Below are 16,243 nucleotides of genomic sequence, written 5' to 3' on the forward strand. Positions count from 1 at the left end.
TGGGAGAGCCACCCGGTGGGACGCAGGGCCCCGGCCCCACGCAGGTAGTAGCTACAGGGCAGAGGCCGCGGGGCCATGGGCTGGGGGCTGGTTCTCTTCCCAAATCCGCAGGCTCACGGAGGCGTTGTAAGGGATGAAGGCGAGGCCTCCCTCAACCTGGCTGGCCGCGTCTGTCCCCGGGACTAAGCTGTCCCGCGCTGTCGGCCTCTTCTCTTGGTTCTGGATCTCTGGTCCGTCAGGGGTGCTGGGCTGCTGTCTCTTTCTCTCTCTATCCCTTTCTATCTCTGTGTCTCCCCAACTTGTCCCCTTGTCCCTAAGCTCTGTGCACCTGCGGGAAAGCAGCCTTGCGGAGAAGTGTGTCCACCGCCAGGTCCCAGAGCCAGTACACCGCCCTGCGTCCCATCCAGGTCCAGGGGGTAGATGCAAAGGAGAGAGGCTTGGGCCAGAGGTCCTGGCCCGGAGGGAGCCCAGCTTCCGCAACGCCTGGGCCTGGACTTGAGACTAAATTCAGTCCCGGCGGCCTCGGGTGCTTCGGGTCACCAGGGCGCTGGCGGTGGTCCCCGGCGGGGCAGGAGCGAGGGCAGGGCCCGGCAGGACTTTGCGGGGACCTCCCCACCCTCCTTCCTGGAGTGCAAACCCCGCGCACACGGCGGCCAGGACCTGTACCGTTCTCGCCCCCCTCCCCTCGCAGCAGGGGTCCGCGTGTCCGCGTGCGGCCTGGGGCGCAGAGATCCGGCCAGTGGCCACCGCAGCGGCTGGGGCGCAGAGATCCGGCCAGTGGCCACCGCAGCGGCTGGGGCGCCTGAGCCGGTGGGTTCTGCGCGGCTGGGGCGGGGCTCGAACGCAAAGGAGCCGCGGCGGGCGGGGGGCGGGGCGGGCCCGGGGGCGGGGCTCGGAAGCGGAGCGGCGCGGCCTGCCGTGCTCGCACTCAGAAGCCCCGCGCCCCGACGTACACGCCCGGGCTCTGCGCGCCCCCGCCCGCGACCCCCAGGCCCGCTCCGCTCGAGCTAGGCCGCGCGGGCCGAGCGAGGCGGCCGCGCCGGCCGGAGGAGCAGGATGTCCTTCCAGGGCAAGAAGAGCGTCCCCCGGATCACGGTGAGCCTGCTCCGGGCCCCCCTTCACCCCTCGCTCCTGCCCCCCTCCCGGGCGGACCGTCCCGGCTCTGCGCCTAGCGCTCTGCCTCCGGGTCTAGCCGCCGTGCGCGCTCCTCTCCCGGCGCTGGCCCTTCCCACGCGGCCGCCATGGGCCGGGGTTTCCGCGAGCGCCTCCCGGGGCCCCTTTCCAGAGCCAGACGCACAGGTCCCGGGCCACGCCGGCTTCCCGGGACCTCCTGTGCGCCCGGCGAGGGCCCGCGGCCCGGAAAGGCCTCCTCCCCGAAGCGCAGAGGTGCCCTCCCTCCCCGCGCTGGACGGGCGCGGAAGCCGGCCAACCCGGCCTCGGGGTTCTGTCCAGGGTTCGGCGGGCGGACGTGGCCTTTTGTCGGCACCGCCAGCCAGGCCTGGGGTGAGGATGCTGTTCCCCGCGCGCGCTGCTGGCTAGCTCCGGACCGCGCCTCCGCCGCGCCGGGAGCTCTTTGTCCAAGACAAAGCGACTCAGCCCCCGCGGCTCAGCCTGGAGCCCCTGGAGGCCCGGACCCCTCCACCAAGCCGGGGATCTCAGACTCCGGGGGAGACCAGCGCTCACGGGTCGCGGCTGAGCAAGCACCCTGGCAGCCCCAGCTCTCGGAAGGAGAGACCCCCCCCCCCCCCACAACCAGGGGTGCGGGAGGTCAGATGGTCCACCCCGCGCTGCCAGGAAACAAAGCCGCCCCTTCCAGGGAGCGGGGGAGGCGCCCCTGCGCCAGCTGGACGGGGGCAGGGGTCTCTGCTGGGGCTGAGACCGACTCTGGAGTTGACCTCAGCCAAGGTTGGAGTTGTTCCCTGGTTCACTTCCTGAGATGCTCAAGGAGGATGGAGCCCCTGTCCTTCCCGAGCAGGCGGGGGTCCTGTCTGCAGTCTGGCTCCGGATCCCGCGGGTGTGGGAAGCCTGCCAAGTGGCCAGCTCTGGGCTGCAGTCGGGTGGGACAGAGGCGCGGCATCTTGTTCCGGGTGACTCCCACGCTCCTCCCGATGGGCGTCGCACCCGGTCCCAGCGGCCGTCCCTCTTCCTTCCAGACCCAGGATGGTTTCCAGACTCTGAGTTCAGGTGCCTGAAAGGGGAGGGGTATTGAAGTGTAGTGACCACGAGTCTCTTCCTAACGGGGGGACAGTGGGAGACACAGCCCACAGGTCTCTTCTGCCCAAAGCCTTCCCTTCCTGGGTTTCCTTGGGCTTATTTGGGGCTGCCTGTGGCCTGTGGCCGTGTGTCAGCTGTTGTGTGGATGGCGGGTGGTGGTTTTCCTAGTGACTAGAATCCCAAGAACGTGGTCCGCACGGAGATCAAGAAGATGTGAGGATAGCGCAGTAAGGCTCCCACGGTGCGGGCTCTGTGGCGCTTTAGCCGTCCCACGGGGTTCCTGCGGACCTCACCGCACAGCTTGGCTCCCACGGCGTCGGGCCGATGGCACCGCACAGCTTGGCTCCGTGGCGTCGGCTGATGGTGCGTGAAGAGTCACCGACCTCAGGCTGGAGCCCCGGCCTGGCCTCGGCGTGGACTCGTGGAAGCCCCGGCAGAGGGCCCCCCTCCCTGTGAGGTCGGCCCGACGCTCCTGCCCGGTCAGGTCAGAGGGAGCGCAGAGGCGCCCACGGGGGGCGGAGGAAGGGCTGGGAGCCGGCTTCTCCCGCGCAGCGCTCTGCACTCCTGGCCTCTGCTCGCGTCCCGTGCTGCAGCCCACACTGCTCTGCTGAGGTCCGACCGTCACCCCTGACAGCCGTGCGACGTTCCACACATGGCCCCGCTTTCTGCCCCCTCCACCCCTTCCCCACCATTTAGCAGGTTCTTCGAAGTGGGTTCACTGCTGCCGCACCCTGGGTCCACCCCCACCCCATGCTCCAGCTCCAGGCTGTGCGGGTGACCCGCCAACCGCCGGCCCCGCTTGCTGGCCCTCTGTTCCCCCGCGTGGGATGCGTCCAGGCAGCACCACGACCCCATGGTCTTGACTTGGCTCTTCAACCCCACGGCCTCTCCATCAGCCGCTCCTGCCTGCCCGTCTCCCAGCCTCTCTCGGCCCCATCTCGGCTCGGCCCCAGGATTCTGGCCCGAGGCCCCCCCATCTCACCTGTGCAGGCTCACGTGCTGCAGGCTGTGGCCCTGTTTCCTTCCTCAAACAGCACATTCTACTTTTACACAGAATCAGTGTGATTCACCAGATCGTGCTCAAACCCGTGCTTCAAGCCCCCCCAGGGGGGCCCACTGACACCCCAAGCCCAGCATGTCCCACCTGCACCAGGCTCCCAGCCCCTCACCCTTCCGTGCAGAACGTTCTGGCATCTCATGTCCAGTATCAATGCAAGCTTGTTCCTTCTCGTGTTCGGTATCAACGCAAGCTTGTTCCTGCCTGAGGGCCCTTACAGGGGCTGTCCCCTGGTCTGGAACCCTGCCCCTGGCCATTTCACGTCCAGCCAGCCCCTCTAGGAGGCCCTTCTCTGTCCCTGAAGCAGCCCTACTGCCTCTCCCTTTGCGCTGTGACACCAGCCTCTGTGTTCTTGCTTTGTCTGCGATGGCCTTGCGTCATTTCTCATCGTTGTCTTTCTCCCTGCGCTGGGAGCCAGTCCCCCACCAGGGCGGGGACCCTGCCTGCTGGGGCGCTGCTCTAACCCCCACGTTTGGCACCACGGTAGGCCACACCATGCTGGTATGAACTGGACCCAGTGGCCATCCAGGAGCCCTGGGGGGAGCCGACCCTCCAGCCAGGGTGGGACCATGTGACTTTGTCCGCCTCTGATCTGAGCCCCAGTGCAATGAATTAGGTGGTAGCCATTTAAATGTAATGCATTTCACTGCTACGCCTTCACCCCCACCCCGGCCCCCCGCGGGTCACTGTGCCTTTGGCAAGGCTACACGGCTGCCCTGCGGGTGTGGGACCTACTGGGGGCCCGTGGGAGCCGCCCGTCGAGCCGTCCCTGCCGCCGTGCATCTCTGCTCCGTCCCTGGAGGTGGTGGGCCGCGCTGGCTTCTGTGTCTGCTTCGGGGCACACAGATCACGGCCGAGGGGTTCGAGCATAGTCCCAGGGTGGGAAGTTACGGGACAACATTGAAGAACTGGGTGTGGAGAAAACTGACCCATCTTCCCTTGTTTCCGGCAGAGCGACCGCCTTTTGATTAAGGGTGGGAAGGTGGTCAATGATGACCAGTCCTTCTGCGCGGATCTGTACGTGGAAGACGGCGTGATAAAGTGAGTCCGTGTCTCCGGGATCGTCACAGATCACATGTGTACACACGGATCACAGATTATCCACACGTTTACTTTTGGGTGAAAGCCACCTAAATTTCTTTTTTTTTTTTTTTTTCCTTTTCCAAAACCCCGCTGTAGCCCAGGCCCTGAGTGATCAAACATCTCGCCAGTTAGTGGCAAGGTTTTGGGAAGCAGGACGTTCGTTCATTCCTCTTATCACAGCTTCAGGATGATTTGGGGCTCACAGCAGGTGCTCAGGAAGTCCTTACCGACCGCACCTGTTAGCTTCTCTGCTGGTGTCGTGCGTGGCTGCAGCCACCAGGCCGTACAGCGGCACGTGGAAGGCCCGTGGACATCCCAAGGGCAGTCAGGCGAGCCCAGGCTGGATCCTATATGTGACCGTCTCGAGCCCCTGGTGGGGGTGTCGTGCTCTCTGAGGGTCTCCAGGGGTCAGGCCAGGGAAGTCCTGGCCGTGTTGCCCTTTTCCTCCAGGAGTCCAAGCAGAAGCTTCCCTGCTTCACTGCTCGTGCTCTGATCTAGGCTCTTTGTAACCAGTGAAATCTCTGTGGCTTTCAGACAAATTGGAGAAAACCTCATTGTCCCCGGAGGCATCAAAACCATCGACGCGCATGGCCTGCTGGTCTTGCCGGGCGGCATTGACGTCCACACGAGGCTGCAGATGCCCGTCCTGGGCATGACCCCAGCAGACGACTTCTGCCAGGGGACCAAGGCCGCCCTAGCAGGAGGGACCACCATGATCTGTGAGTGTCTCCTTGTGTGGGGGGGGACCCGTCCCATGCCTTGCTTCACTGGCCAAGCTCGTGTGTTGCGGGAAGAGCCTTACAATAGGCATTTCTTGGGGTCCGTTTCCCTTTACTGTTCAGTCTAGGAAAGCCTTGCATATTCTTTTGTTATCCCCATCTGCATGGTGAGTCATCTTGCCTTGGCAGCTCGGGGACGCCCCTGGGGTTTCCATGGGAGCAAATGCATGTGCGCCCAGGAATTTAGTATTTCCTGGGAAGCTGGCAGCTGGCCAGGGACTAGGTTTTCAAAACCGAAATGCCTTGTGGACATGGAGGGGTCGTGTTGTCTGAAACCGACACAAGCCCAGGCCTCCTAAGCTTGGTTTGAGTGAAATCCTGCCTGTGTCAGGAAGGAGGCTGTGTTTCTAGGGACAGAATGGCAGAGATCCTTGCCCTCTGTTTCGGGCTGGCTCTGTGCCGGGCAGCAGCTCGTACCCCATGGGGGCTCGGCAGAGAAGCTCCACCTAACAGCTCGCAAGGTGCATTGGCTTGCCGGTGGTGAACTTGACTGGGAGCAGCTCAGAGCCCAGACGAGCCCAAGCCCCTCCTCTGGTGGCCTTGAACGCCGACAGCTCCCCGGGGTGGGCGCAGGGTCTCTCTGCCAGCTGGGCTTAACCCTGGCCCAACCCAGCTGGCTGCCCTGCGTCCCACCTGTCTGGCTGTGGGGAACTCGCTAACTTTTAGAAGTCACACTCGGCGAACCTGAGCAGGAGGAGGATCCTCCTTAGAAGGGGGTGAGGGTGCGCTTGTGCCCGCGAGCAGCTCTGCTGTGCTCATTGCTGTCAGTGCTGTCACCAGAAAGGCTGCTCTGAGGACTGTGGGCTACTGCACAAGCGGTGTTTGGCCCTTGCCAGAATCATGGGTTGGTTTGGTTTACTCAACCATGAGGCAAAAAACAAAAAACCGGCCGACAGTGATCCGCATTTTAGTTTGGCTGGGGAGACTGGCCATTTTTGGCCACGGCTCACGCTTGTCGCCGGTGGCCACGGTGGCCAGGACAGCTTCATGTTTGTCACCGGTTCGTGCCCGTGCCGAGGCATCAGACGAGCCATGAGGTGTCACCATGAGGATGGACAGATGCCACAGGCACGAGGCTGGCCTCTGTTGAGCTGTGTCTTTCTCAGCCTGCCAGCCCCAGGCTGGAGCCGCAGAGGGACTGTAGGGGTAGGGGTCCCATGAGGGGTGCACTGGAGGAAGGCACAGCGTTGGCCAGTAACCCTTGGGTGGGCGTGCCTTCTTGCTGGCCACCCTTCCTCTGAGCCCTTTCCCTGCACTCAGGAGGAGGCTGTGAGCAGTGCTTGGACCTTGGACCTGAGCCTGGCTAGGGAAGTTGGCCGCGCCATGGCCCTGCACATCAGGAGAGGCTGTGAGCAGTGCTTGGACCTTGGACCTGAGCCTGGCTGGGGAAGTGGCAGTGCCGTGGCCCTGCACTCAGGAGAGGCTGTGAGCGGTGCTTGGACCTTGGACCCTGAGCCTGGCTAGGGCAAGTGGCCACGCCGTGGCCCTGCACTCAGGAGAGGCTGTGAGCGGTGCTTGGACCTTGGACCTGAGCCTGGCTAGGGGAAGTGGCCACGCCGTGGCCCTGCACTCAGGTCTCCCGGGGGTGGGGTGGCGCCGCTGGAGGTGCGTATAGTCAGTGAGGTGCAAACAAGCGAGGGAGACCCGCCTCCTGCCGCGGCTCGGGGCCGGGGGCCACGTCCAGCACCAGGGACAGCGCCCTCCCCGCCCCTCCCCCCCTCGCTCTCCTCCTGCTGGGCCCCAGGTGGACACCTGTGTGGGGAGGTTAAGCCCCTTACCTGCCACTGGTGGTCCTCAGGGTGTCCATCAGAGAGTAGGAGGGCTTATCTGAATCTGGCCTCTCTCTGCTCAGAGGAAAGCAGGGCCTGCCTCTTCAGACAGAACCAGTGGGCAGGCTCACAGTGGCTCCAGCCCCACGGAAGGGGGCCATGGCCCAGATGCACTTCCTGGTCTCTTGGGAACATGAAGCCCGTCTCCCCTGGAGGCCAGGGTGGTTCCCAGGGACCAGAGTGGGGGCTCGGCTTGACCACACTGCCCCCTCAGTGGACCACGTGTTCCCCGACGCGGGTGTGAGCCTGCTGACGGCCTATGAGCAGTGGCGGGAGCGCGCGGACAGCACGGCCTGCCTGCGACTACTCTCTGCACGTGGACGTCCCCCGCTGGCACGAGAGCAATCCGCGAGGAGCTGGAGGCCCTGGTCAAGGACAAAGGTAAGGGCATCGCCCGAGGCGAGCATGGGAGCTTGGGCCTCCCTGCTCCTGCCTGGGAAGGCGCATTTCCCCTGGGCCGCTGGCCAGGCTGGGCTCTGCTTCTGCCTGGCCCCGGGCTTGGGGTAGTTGGAATTTGGGGAGAAGTTGGACAAATTGAAGGTCTGTTCTACTTCCAGAGGACGCAGACGAGGAGGTCACCTGCCTCTGCGTCTGTAATTGTCCTTAGCTGTCGGCCCCCTTGTCTGTGCCCTGGGACAAGGGCCACACATCTCCGCAGCGTCTGAGGTCTTCCTGGGAGCAGAACCCTTTCAAACCCTATTCTCGCCGCCTGTGCTCGAACAAGCCAGTCGGTAATCAAGGCTCAGCCTCTTCTAACCAAAATTTCTGCAGCTGAAACCGCACGAGCGTTTCCGTGGCGGAGCTGACGCGTTAGTTAGGACGAGGCTCCTGCGGGAGGAGATGGGGCAGCAGTGGAAGGCCCCCGGGCATCTGACCGCCAGCGGCTGACTGTCCAATCTCCTCTTGCCTCTCCTGCAGGCGTGAACTCCTTCCTGGTCTTCATGGCGTACAAGGACAGGTGCCAGTGCACGGACGGCCAGGTGAGGCCGCTGTCAGGAGGAGGGCAGAGCGGGTGCTTCAGGCGGCTCCGCTCCTGACGGCACAGCCCTGCCCACACGCCTGGTCCACTCTCTTCCCAGATGTACGAGATTTTCAGCATCATCCGGGACCTGGGTGCGCTAGCTCAAGTGCACGCCGAGAACGGGGACATCGTGCAGGAGGTGTGGAGCGGGCTGCCAGCGGGGCGGTGAGGGGCAGGGCTGGCTCCTGGACACACACACTGAGCATGTCATCCCACAAGCAAGCAAGGAGTTGGGGGAGCCTGGGGGGCTTTTTGGCCGTAGCACACTTATTATCTATTATCACACTTATCAGAAGTTCCCCAGAACTTTGGGGGGGACTGAGATGGGGTTTCCTGGTGCTTTCTGCCCCTGGGGATTGAGGCCGCCCCGGGAGCTGGTCCTTTTCCTTCTGACCACTGAGTACAGGGTCTGGTCCCATGCTTGCCCCTCAAGCCCCGGGCTGTGGGATGGGTGCCAGGTGCAGGCACTTTGGGGTCCCTGGGCTGTTTGGGGACTCCTCACAGGTCACACGCAGCACAACCCCCTGGCATTCCAGACCCCGCAGAGAAATTTCCTGGCAGGTCGGGCTCAGCGCATCCCAAGCTCAAAGGCGGTGAGCCCTGGGAAGGGGCACATGGGTTCCCAGATAACTGGTCTACCCGCCCCACCATGAGGGCATTGTGTGCTGCATGTGCCCCACTGGTCCAAGGCCAGGCCCGGCGGCGTGGTTAGGAGAACATTGTGGGTGAGCTCAGTGCACAGGTGGGTGGGCAGAGCCTGGGAGACACCCCACGATGTTAGCGAGTCTCGTTATTGGGCCCATGGGCTTCTGCTTCTCCACCTTCTGCGTGGTGGAGCCTGGCATCCTCATCTCCCGTTCACAGGGCGAGAGGCTGCTCAGGCACAGATCTTCAAGGGCAAGCTTGGGAGAGTTGTGTTCTCTCCACCCCAATGGCAGGCCCCTGGCGTACCCGTGGGCCTGCCCCCACCCGCGAAACCAGTGCAGCAGGCAGAGTGCGCTCTCCAAGCCCCATGCCTCATCTGTAACTTAGGGAGCTGGGGTCACTCCTTTCCAGCCCACCCTCCTCCTCCATTCTGAGATCTCCGCAGCTTGTGATTCTGGGGGGCCTGGCAGCCCAGGGCTTGGTTTAGGGGAGCAGAGCTCATGTGAGATGTTGGGGGTCCAGGGTTCACCGGGGATGTGGGGAGTCAGGGTTCACCGGGGATGTGGGGGCAGGTGCTGGTGAGCTGTGGGGACCGGGGTCTCCTGGGTATCACCCAGAGGGTCTTCTGCGGGGCTCCGGCTGCCCCTGGGCTGCAGTGTGGTGACCTGTCCGTTTATTTAGGAGCAGAAGCGGTTGCTGGAGCTCGGCATCACTGGCCCTGAGGGCCACGTGCTCAGCCGCCCTGAGGAGGTAGGGCTTTGCTACCCCAGCGCTGACTGCACCGCAGACCACCTCTGCCCGGTGGCGGCCCCTGACCTCACGGCAGGGCATAGGTGGTGATGCACGTGTCCCCCTCCGGGGGGGTGGTGAATCAGTGGGCCCTCCCCCCCGGGCTCATGTCCCCTCATGACCACTGGTGGCCCTAAGGTCCTTCCCAAGACCAAGAAGGCAGTGGGGACAGGCTCTGGTACTGCACGGGTCAACCCAGATCCTGGGCACTGAGCCACAGGCGGGGTCCTCAGCCCCACACAGTGCCCCCCTGGGCCCAGGATCCCCGGGTAATGGTCAGAAGGAGGCCTCAGGGCCCTGGCCCGGGCTGAGCACCCCCGTGTTCCCCAGGTGGAGGGCTGAGGCTGTGTACCGTGCCGTCACTATTGCCAAGCAGGCCAACTGCCCCCTGTACGTCACCAAAGTGATGAAGCAAGGGTGGCGGCCGACGTGATCGCCCAAGCCAAGCTCAGGGGTGAGTGCCAGGCTGGTCCCCACAACACTCGTGCAGGGAGCTCTCTGGGCATCAGGGGTCACGTTCTCAGGACAGAGCACTCGGCTGGCTACCCAGAGGCCCAGAGCAGACAGGTCTGAGAAGCCGGGACGGCCCTGCCTGGCCTCTTGCTGTGTGTGGGGGGGGGGTGTCTCAGGTCTGTGGCCCGTGGAGACACAGGTGCCCCGTCCCGCCTCAGGTGGGGCCCTGTCTCCTGTCTTCTTGGGGTAGCAGGTGCTCCCCTGTTGGCACTGTTTGCCCTGAAGGGACAGAGCTGGACACGTGTGTGTGTGTGTGTGTGGTGTGTGTGTGTGCGCGCGCCCCGCGCGTGTGTGCACGCACAGCCTGATTCTATGTGTGATGGAACTTGGCCCCCTTGGCCCCGCGGGAGCCCACATCACTGTTTGCTGGGATGCACAGCCTGCGGGTTGGGGTCTGCCCCCAGAGCACCCCGTGGCTGGAGGAGGCTGGGGTACAGAGAACTAAGGTCCACTGGGAGAGGCCTCGGGCGGGGGCAGGCACAGCTGATCGTGTCTCATGGTGACCGTGGCCCGGCTGCTTCCCCTACAGGCCTGACCCCCCCAGCAGGTGGGGGTAGCGGGTCCAGCAAGGCCCCCACCCCCAGTGTGGGAAGCTGTCCCAGTATCGGGAAATGGAGGGGCAGTCAGGGGAAATGAGCAGCACAGGGCCAGGCTCCCCACCCCTGCCCGGGTCCCCGGGGGCATGCAGGCCGGCTGGGGTGCCTCTCATGGGTCTCCTGGCAGGGGTGGTCGTGTTCGGGGAGCCCATCACTGCCAGCCTGGGCACTCGTGGCTCGCACTACTGGAGCAAGAACTGGGCAAAGGCCGCAGCGTTCGTCACATCGCCCCCCATCAACCCAGACCCCAGCACCGGGGACCACCTCACCTCCCTGCTGGCCAGGTAGGGACCTGCTCCAGGGTGGCCCAGCCCTGCCCACAAGCTCCAGAAACCCCATGACCTCAGCCCACGGGCAGCTCTAGCTTCTGCACAAACACTTGGCCAGACGTCCCTGGCCAAGGCCCCACACTGGTCTACCCCAGTCCTCCTGTGCCCTACATGGGGACAGCAGTGCTGCCCAGCTCTCCTGGATACCCTCCAGCCCCCGTGGCTGTGTGGGCTTGGGGAGGGGGACAGAGCTGATGGTGGCCTTTGCTGGCTCACAAAAAGTGGGCCACTGTGGGCTCCCTTGACCCAACGTTTCTCAGTGGGGACCTCCAGGTGACCGGCAGTGCCCACTGCACCTTCACCACCGCCCAGAAGGCTGTCGGCAAAGACAACTTCACGCTCATCCCCGAGGGCACCAACGGCATCGAGGAGCGCATGTCTGTGGTCTGGGAGAAATGCGTGGTGAGTGCAGTGGGGGGCCGCGGGCCTTGCCGCACGCAGTTCACTCGGAAGGGAGGCCGCAGACTACTAAGCACTCCACATGGAAGGGGGGCGGGGCTTGTGGGCTCGCCGGGCGTTTGGTTCTGGCCCCCCCGGAGGAGACCTCCAGCTCTGCGGGCTAGCCAGGTCCTCCCCTGGACTCCCGTCACCCGCAGAAAGCATCCGGGAGAGGGGTTCCTTGTGTCCTATAGGATGGCCCTCTGTGCTGCTAGTAGTCTCCCCCAAAACACCTCAGATTTCCTCAGGACTGCCTGCACCCCCAGACTCCAGCCCCCGACCCCTCCCCGAGCAGAGGTCCTACTTCCTCAGGCCCCCCAGTCATCCCGGGGGGCACTGTCCCCATTCTTCAGGGGACACAGACATTGTCAAAGCTTCATTGACTCATAGCAAAGCGTGGAGTTCGTGCACAGCCAGAGAGCGACCCTGGGGTCCACACTCTATCGACACCGACGTGCTGCCTGAGGGAATGGGGGGGGGCCTGTCCACACGGGAGCCCAGAGCCCGGAACGGGGGAGCCTGTCCACACGGGAGCCCGGAGCCCGGAACGGGGGCCTGTCCTCACGGGAGCCCGGAGCCCGGAACGGGGGGCCTGTCCTCACGGGAGCCCGGAGCCTGGAACGGGGGGCCTGTCCACACGGGAGCCCGGACTCCCCCTCCACCCCTGAACTCGGCTCTCTTGCTTCCCAGGCCTCAGGCAAGATGGACGAGAACGAGTTTGTTGGCTGTGACCAGCACGAATGCTGCCAAAATCTTCAATGGTGTACCCAAGGAAGGGGGCGCGTGGCCGTGGGCTCTGATTGCTGACCTCGTTTATTTGGAACCCCAAGGCCACAAAAATCATTTCTGCCAAGAGCCACAACCTGGTAAGAGAAGCCTGGCTCTTAGGTCAGGGTCAGGGTCTGGATCAGGGTCCGGGCTCAGGTCCAGGTCAGGGCCCGGCCCCGCAGCCCCTGGGCAGGGGCCACCTCGCACCTGACAGCCCTGTTAGTGGCTCATCTCCGCGCCCTCTGTCCCTAGAACGGGACTCAGGGGCCGGAATAGCCGGCTGTGGGCAGTTTCCTTCCAAACTGCGGCCCCGCCAGCGTGGCCCGGCCTTGTCAGAGCTCCTAGAGCCCGGTGCACCAGCCTCCGAGGATGCTGCCCGCCCCCAGCACGCTGAGGGGTGAGGGGGCCACCGCGCTGGGGCCCCGACCCTCCCCCTGTCTCCCCAGAACGTGGAGTACAACATTTTTGAAGGCCTCGAGTGCCGAGGAGGCCCCCACGGTGGTCGTCAGTCAGGGCAGGGTGGGTGCTGGAGGACGGGAACCTGCTCGTCACGCCCGGGGCTGGACGCTTCATTCCCCCGCAAGACGTTCCCCGACTTCGTCTACAAGCGGATCAAGGCGCGCAACCGGGTAAGGCCACACGCCGGGCGGGGTCGGGGTGAGGACGGGGCGGGGGTCGGGTTGGGGGGACAGGGCAGGATCGGGGTGGAACCCGGCATGGGGGGCGTGGCGTCCTGTGAGGCTTTTTCCTCGAGGGCGGGGGCGGCAGTGCCCTGGACCTGGGGCGCATCGGGCCGCGCGGCGGACGGGGGCTGGGCAGCGGCTGCATTGCAGTGTCTGTAGGGGCCGCCGCCCCAGGACAGCTGCCGAGACTCCGGGAGAGGCAGCCTGGCCCCTTGCTGTCCCGAGCGCGGCCCGGTGTGCAGACGTGCGTGTGAGTAAACGCGGGGACGTGCAGGTTCCGCAGCAGCGTTTGTGAGCTTAGACACTGTGAGTGCTTTTCCCACACCCCGGCTGAGCTGGCCACCGCCGTCGGGTGCCCCGCGTCTGTCTAGGCCCCAGGGCGTGCACTGGTGGCTCACACACACACACACGTGCATGTGGTACACACATTTCTGCTTTGCCCCGTTTTGTAGAAGGATGTTGTCTGAACCCACAGTGAGGAGGGCCAGCCTCCAGGGCGGGCTGGGGCCGGGCAGTGGTCTCCTTAGCACACAGGAAGGGCAGTGGGAATCCGCTCTAACTTGCGATGGTGCACCTGGCGGTCTCCGGCTATGAGGGCTGCGCAGCTGCCCCCACCCCGCCGCTGCGGGAAGACCTTGGGACAGCCCCGCAGCGGGTGGAGGTGCAGCGTCCAGGCCGAAGCCGGGCACCCCCATTTCCTCCCGCTCAGTGGTGTGGGGGGCCCGGGACACACGCGGGCGCCCGGACGGTGCCAGCCGCAGACCCGGCCTCAGGGAGCGTTGGCACTTGGAGAGCTGAGGGTCTCCCTGGCCTTCACCTGGGGTGATGGGGGGTGGGCGGGACTCAAAGCCTCACGCTGGTCCACTTGACCTGAGCCACCACCCTGTGGTGACCCCGCAGGGCCGGCCGCCATCACGAGTCTGAACACGAGTCCCGAGGGCCACGCGCGTGGGGGGCACAAGCACACAGGGCGGTTTTCCTTGGCTCCACGGGCCGCTTCATCCGTTGCTGCAGCCGCTGGGAAATGTCTCTGGCCTTGGGCCGTTTTCAGGGAGACCCAGGGCCTCCTCCGGGCTGAAGGAGGTGCTCGGCTGGGGCCCTCTGAAGTGAGGAGGTGGAGCTGTCAGGGCCGGCGTTGTCAGAAGCGGCTGCTCGCCTCGGGGCCGCCATGTCTGAGGGGCGACTTGCAGCCCAGGACCCAGCTGCCCAGCCCCAGGGCCAGGAGGGGCTGCATGCACGGGTGTGAGCAGAGAGCCATGCGCGTGCAAGCGTGGAGGTGGACGCGAGCGGAGCACCTCCACGGGCGGGGTCCGGGGGTCCTGGAGCCCGGCTGAGGGGGTCTGTGGGGCAGAGGGAGCAGGCTCAGACCCCCCTCACCTCCGCCCCCCACGCCCCGCAGCTGGCCGAGATCCACGGTGTGCCCCGAGGGCCTCTACGATGGGCCCCGTCCACGAGGTGATGGTGCCCCGCCAAGCCGGGGGGCAGTGCCCAGGGCCCGGGCGTCCTGCCCAGGGAAGATCTCGGTCCCACCCGTGCGCAACCTGCACCGGTCGGGGTTCAGCCTGTCTGGTGAGTGGAGCTGGGGTGCTGAGCTGGTGCATCCTCGGGGCGGGAGGAGCCCTGGGGTTCCAGGTACCAGGGCCCAGCCTGTTTGCAGGCGAGCTCAGCAAGGCCGCAGACCGGGCAGTGTGGGGCCTGGGGACAGAACATGCTTCCCGCCCGACCTCCAGGGGCCCGGGGTGTGGACCTGTGGGGAAACCCCGTCCTGCGCCAGCGTCCGCCTCAGCACAGCCCCAGCAACCCCCTCCTTGCGTTAGTCGTGCTGAGGAGACGGCTGTCCCTCTGAGGCCCAGGGGTGAGCCGTGGCATCCAGTGTGGCGACCTGAGTACCACGGGCCCGGCCCCTCTACTCTCAGGGTGATATGGGAGGCACGTAAGGAAGGGGTCTGTGAGCCTGGGGGACATGTGGGGACACTTTGGAAGGCTCAGGTAGCTTGGTGCAGCGGCTGCTGCTGGGGCCTCTGGTCGGCACGCCGTGTGGTGGGTTCCTGCAAAGGCCCTGAGCCCTAGGTTCTCCCCACAAACCGGGGCTTGACCCTCCCCCTTCCCGACCCCGACGTCCCAGCCTGACTGCCCTCAGGTGACAGAGTCCCCCGCTCGCCTCAGGACACACAGGGTCGGGGCACTTCTCCCTGGAAACCCCAGGGACAGCTTAAGAGTGGGGGGCATCTTTCTCTCAGCCACGGGACGGAGACCCACGGCGGGATGAGCAGGCCTGGCCCCGGCCGCACTTCCTGGGCACCCCGGCCTCAGCGTGGGGGCACCGGCCGGTCCCCTCGTCCACGCGCCGGGCTGCCCGCGGTGTGGGTGATGGGGGCGCGGTGGCCACGGCCGAGGTCCCAGGTGCAGCCCGAGCGACCGGCCGTCCTCACACCGCCTCTCCTCCAGGTTCTCAGGCTGACGACCACATTGCCCGCCGCACGGCCCAGAAGATCATGGCGCCTCCCGGCGGCCGTTCCAACATCACCACTCGCTGTCCTAGGCGTCCCCGTGCGGCCCAGCGCGTCGCTGGGTGTCCCGCCGCCGCCCGGCAGCGGCTGGTGGGGGCCGCTCACCTCACGTAGCCGTCCCTTTGCTGAATTTACCTGAAAGGTGCTTGGCCTCACCTGCCCTGCCCCAGAAACTCCCCTTCTGGGGTCCCAGGTCCCGTAGGAGGAGCCCACGCAAGGAGAAGGGGTCTCACTGCCAGGTTGAGGAAGCTGGAGATGGTGGCCCGGGGGACAGCCTGGTGCTCCATGAGGCAGGGCGGCCGCCCGGCCAGGCCCACAGGATCCCCCGGGGCCTCACAGATGTGCAGACAGCAGGCCAGGCCACGGGTTCAGGCCGTTGGCTCCCCCTCCCCCTGGGGATCACAGCCCTGCGAAGCCCCGGGCCTCCTGCCAGCTCCTCTCCCTGCCCGCCCTGGCGTGGGGGAGCCCCCGGCGAGCCGGCCCCCCGCCCCAGAGCTGCTGAGACTTCAGGGACGCGCAGGGCACTTAGCGAAGGGCGGCCTCGCTTGTACGCGTTACCAGGGCCCAAACTTGCCCGCATAGTCGCCTGTTTCCAGGGCTTAGGGTCATTTAGCTGAGATGCTGTCCCTTCACCACTGAGTGTACGTCACAGTAGTCGACTAGAGCAGCCGTTTTGTGCATCGAGGACAACCGTAGCCAGGAAGCCGCATGCCACGCGCAGCCCAGACGGCGGCCTGCGCCCCGCACCCCCAGGTTTCGGGGCGATTAAAGGCATCTGGGCTAGAAGCTGCTGCTGTGTGGAACCCTGACTTCATCTTCCCGCTGGTGCTTTCCACACAGGCCCTTCGGGAACATTCGTGCTGGCCGTGCCGCCCACCCCCGGGGACAGCTCTGTTCCGCCTGTGAGCGGGGAAGGGGCAGGGGTCCTTCTTCCTTGAGAAGGGGGCCTGGGAGCCACGCCCGAATCCAGGCCCACTGGATCCGAGCAC

At 65.5% G+C, this 16,243-nt stretch overlaps 1 protein-coding gene across 1 annotated transcript; it reads left to right on the forward strand.

Annotated features, from left to right (window-relative positions):
• The first annotated feature begins 887 nt into the window (after positions 1-887).
• On the forward strand, positions 888-16,040 carry DPYSL4 (dihydropyrimidinase like 4). The gene is given in 23 exon segments (XM_032312639.1): positions 888-1,095; positions 4,224-4,312; positions 4,889-5,073; positions 7,177-7,259; positions 7,261-7,305; positions 7,307-7,343; positions 7,881-7,942; positions 8,042-8,122; positions 9,310-9,383; positions 9,754-9,826; positions 9,829-9,871; positions 10,654-10,810; positions 11,116-11,257; positions 11,984-12,016; positions 12,018-12,053; positions 12,055-12,159; positions 12,508-12,549; positions 12,551-12,583; positions 12,585-12,635; positions 12,637-12,690; positions 14,144-14,170; positions 14,172-14,313; positions 15,193-16,040. Coding segments are annotated over 23 exon segments (1,809 nt in total). The 5' UTR covers positions 888-1,056; the 3' UTR covers positions 15,369-16,040.
• The last annotated feature ends 203 nt before the right edge of the window (positions 16,041-16,243 follow it).

This window comes from Mustela erminea, chromosome 14 (assembly GCF_009829155.1).
Source record: "Mustela erminea isolate mMusErm1 chromosome 14, mMusErm1.Pri, whole genome shotgun sequence".
In the NCBI taxonomy this organism is placed as follows: domain Eukaryota; kingdom Metazoa; phylum Chordata; class Mammalia; order Carnivora; family Mustelidae; genus Mustela; species Mustela erminea.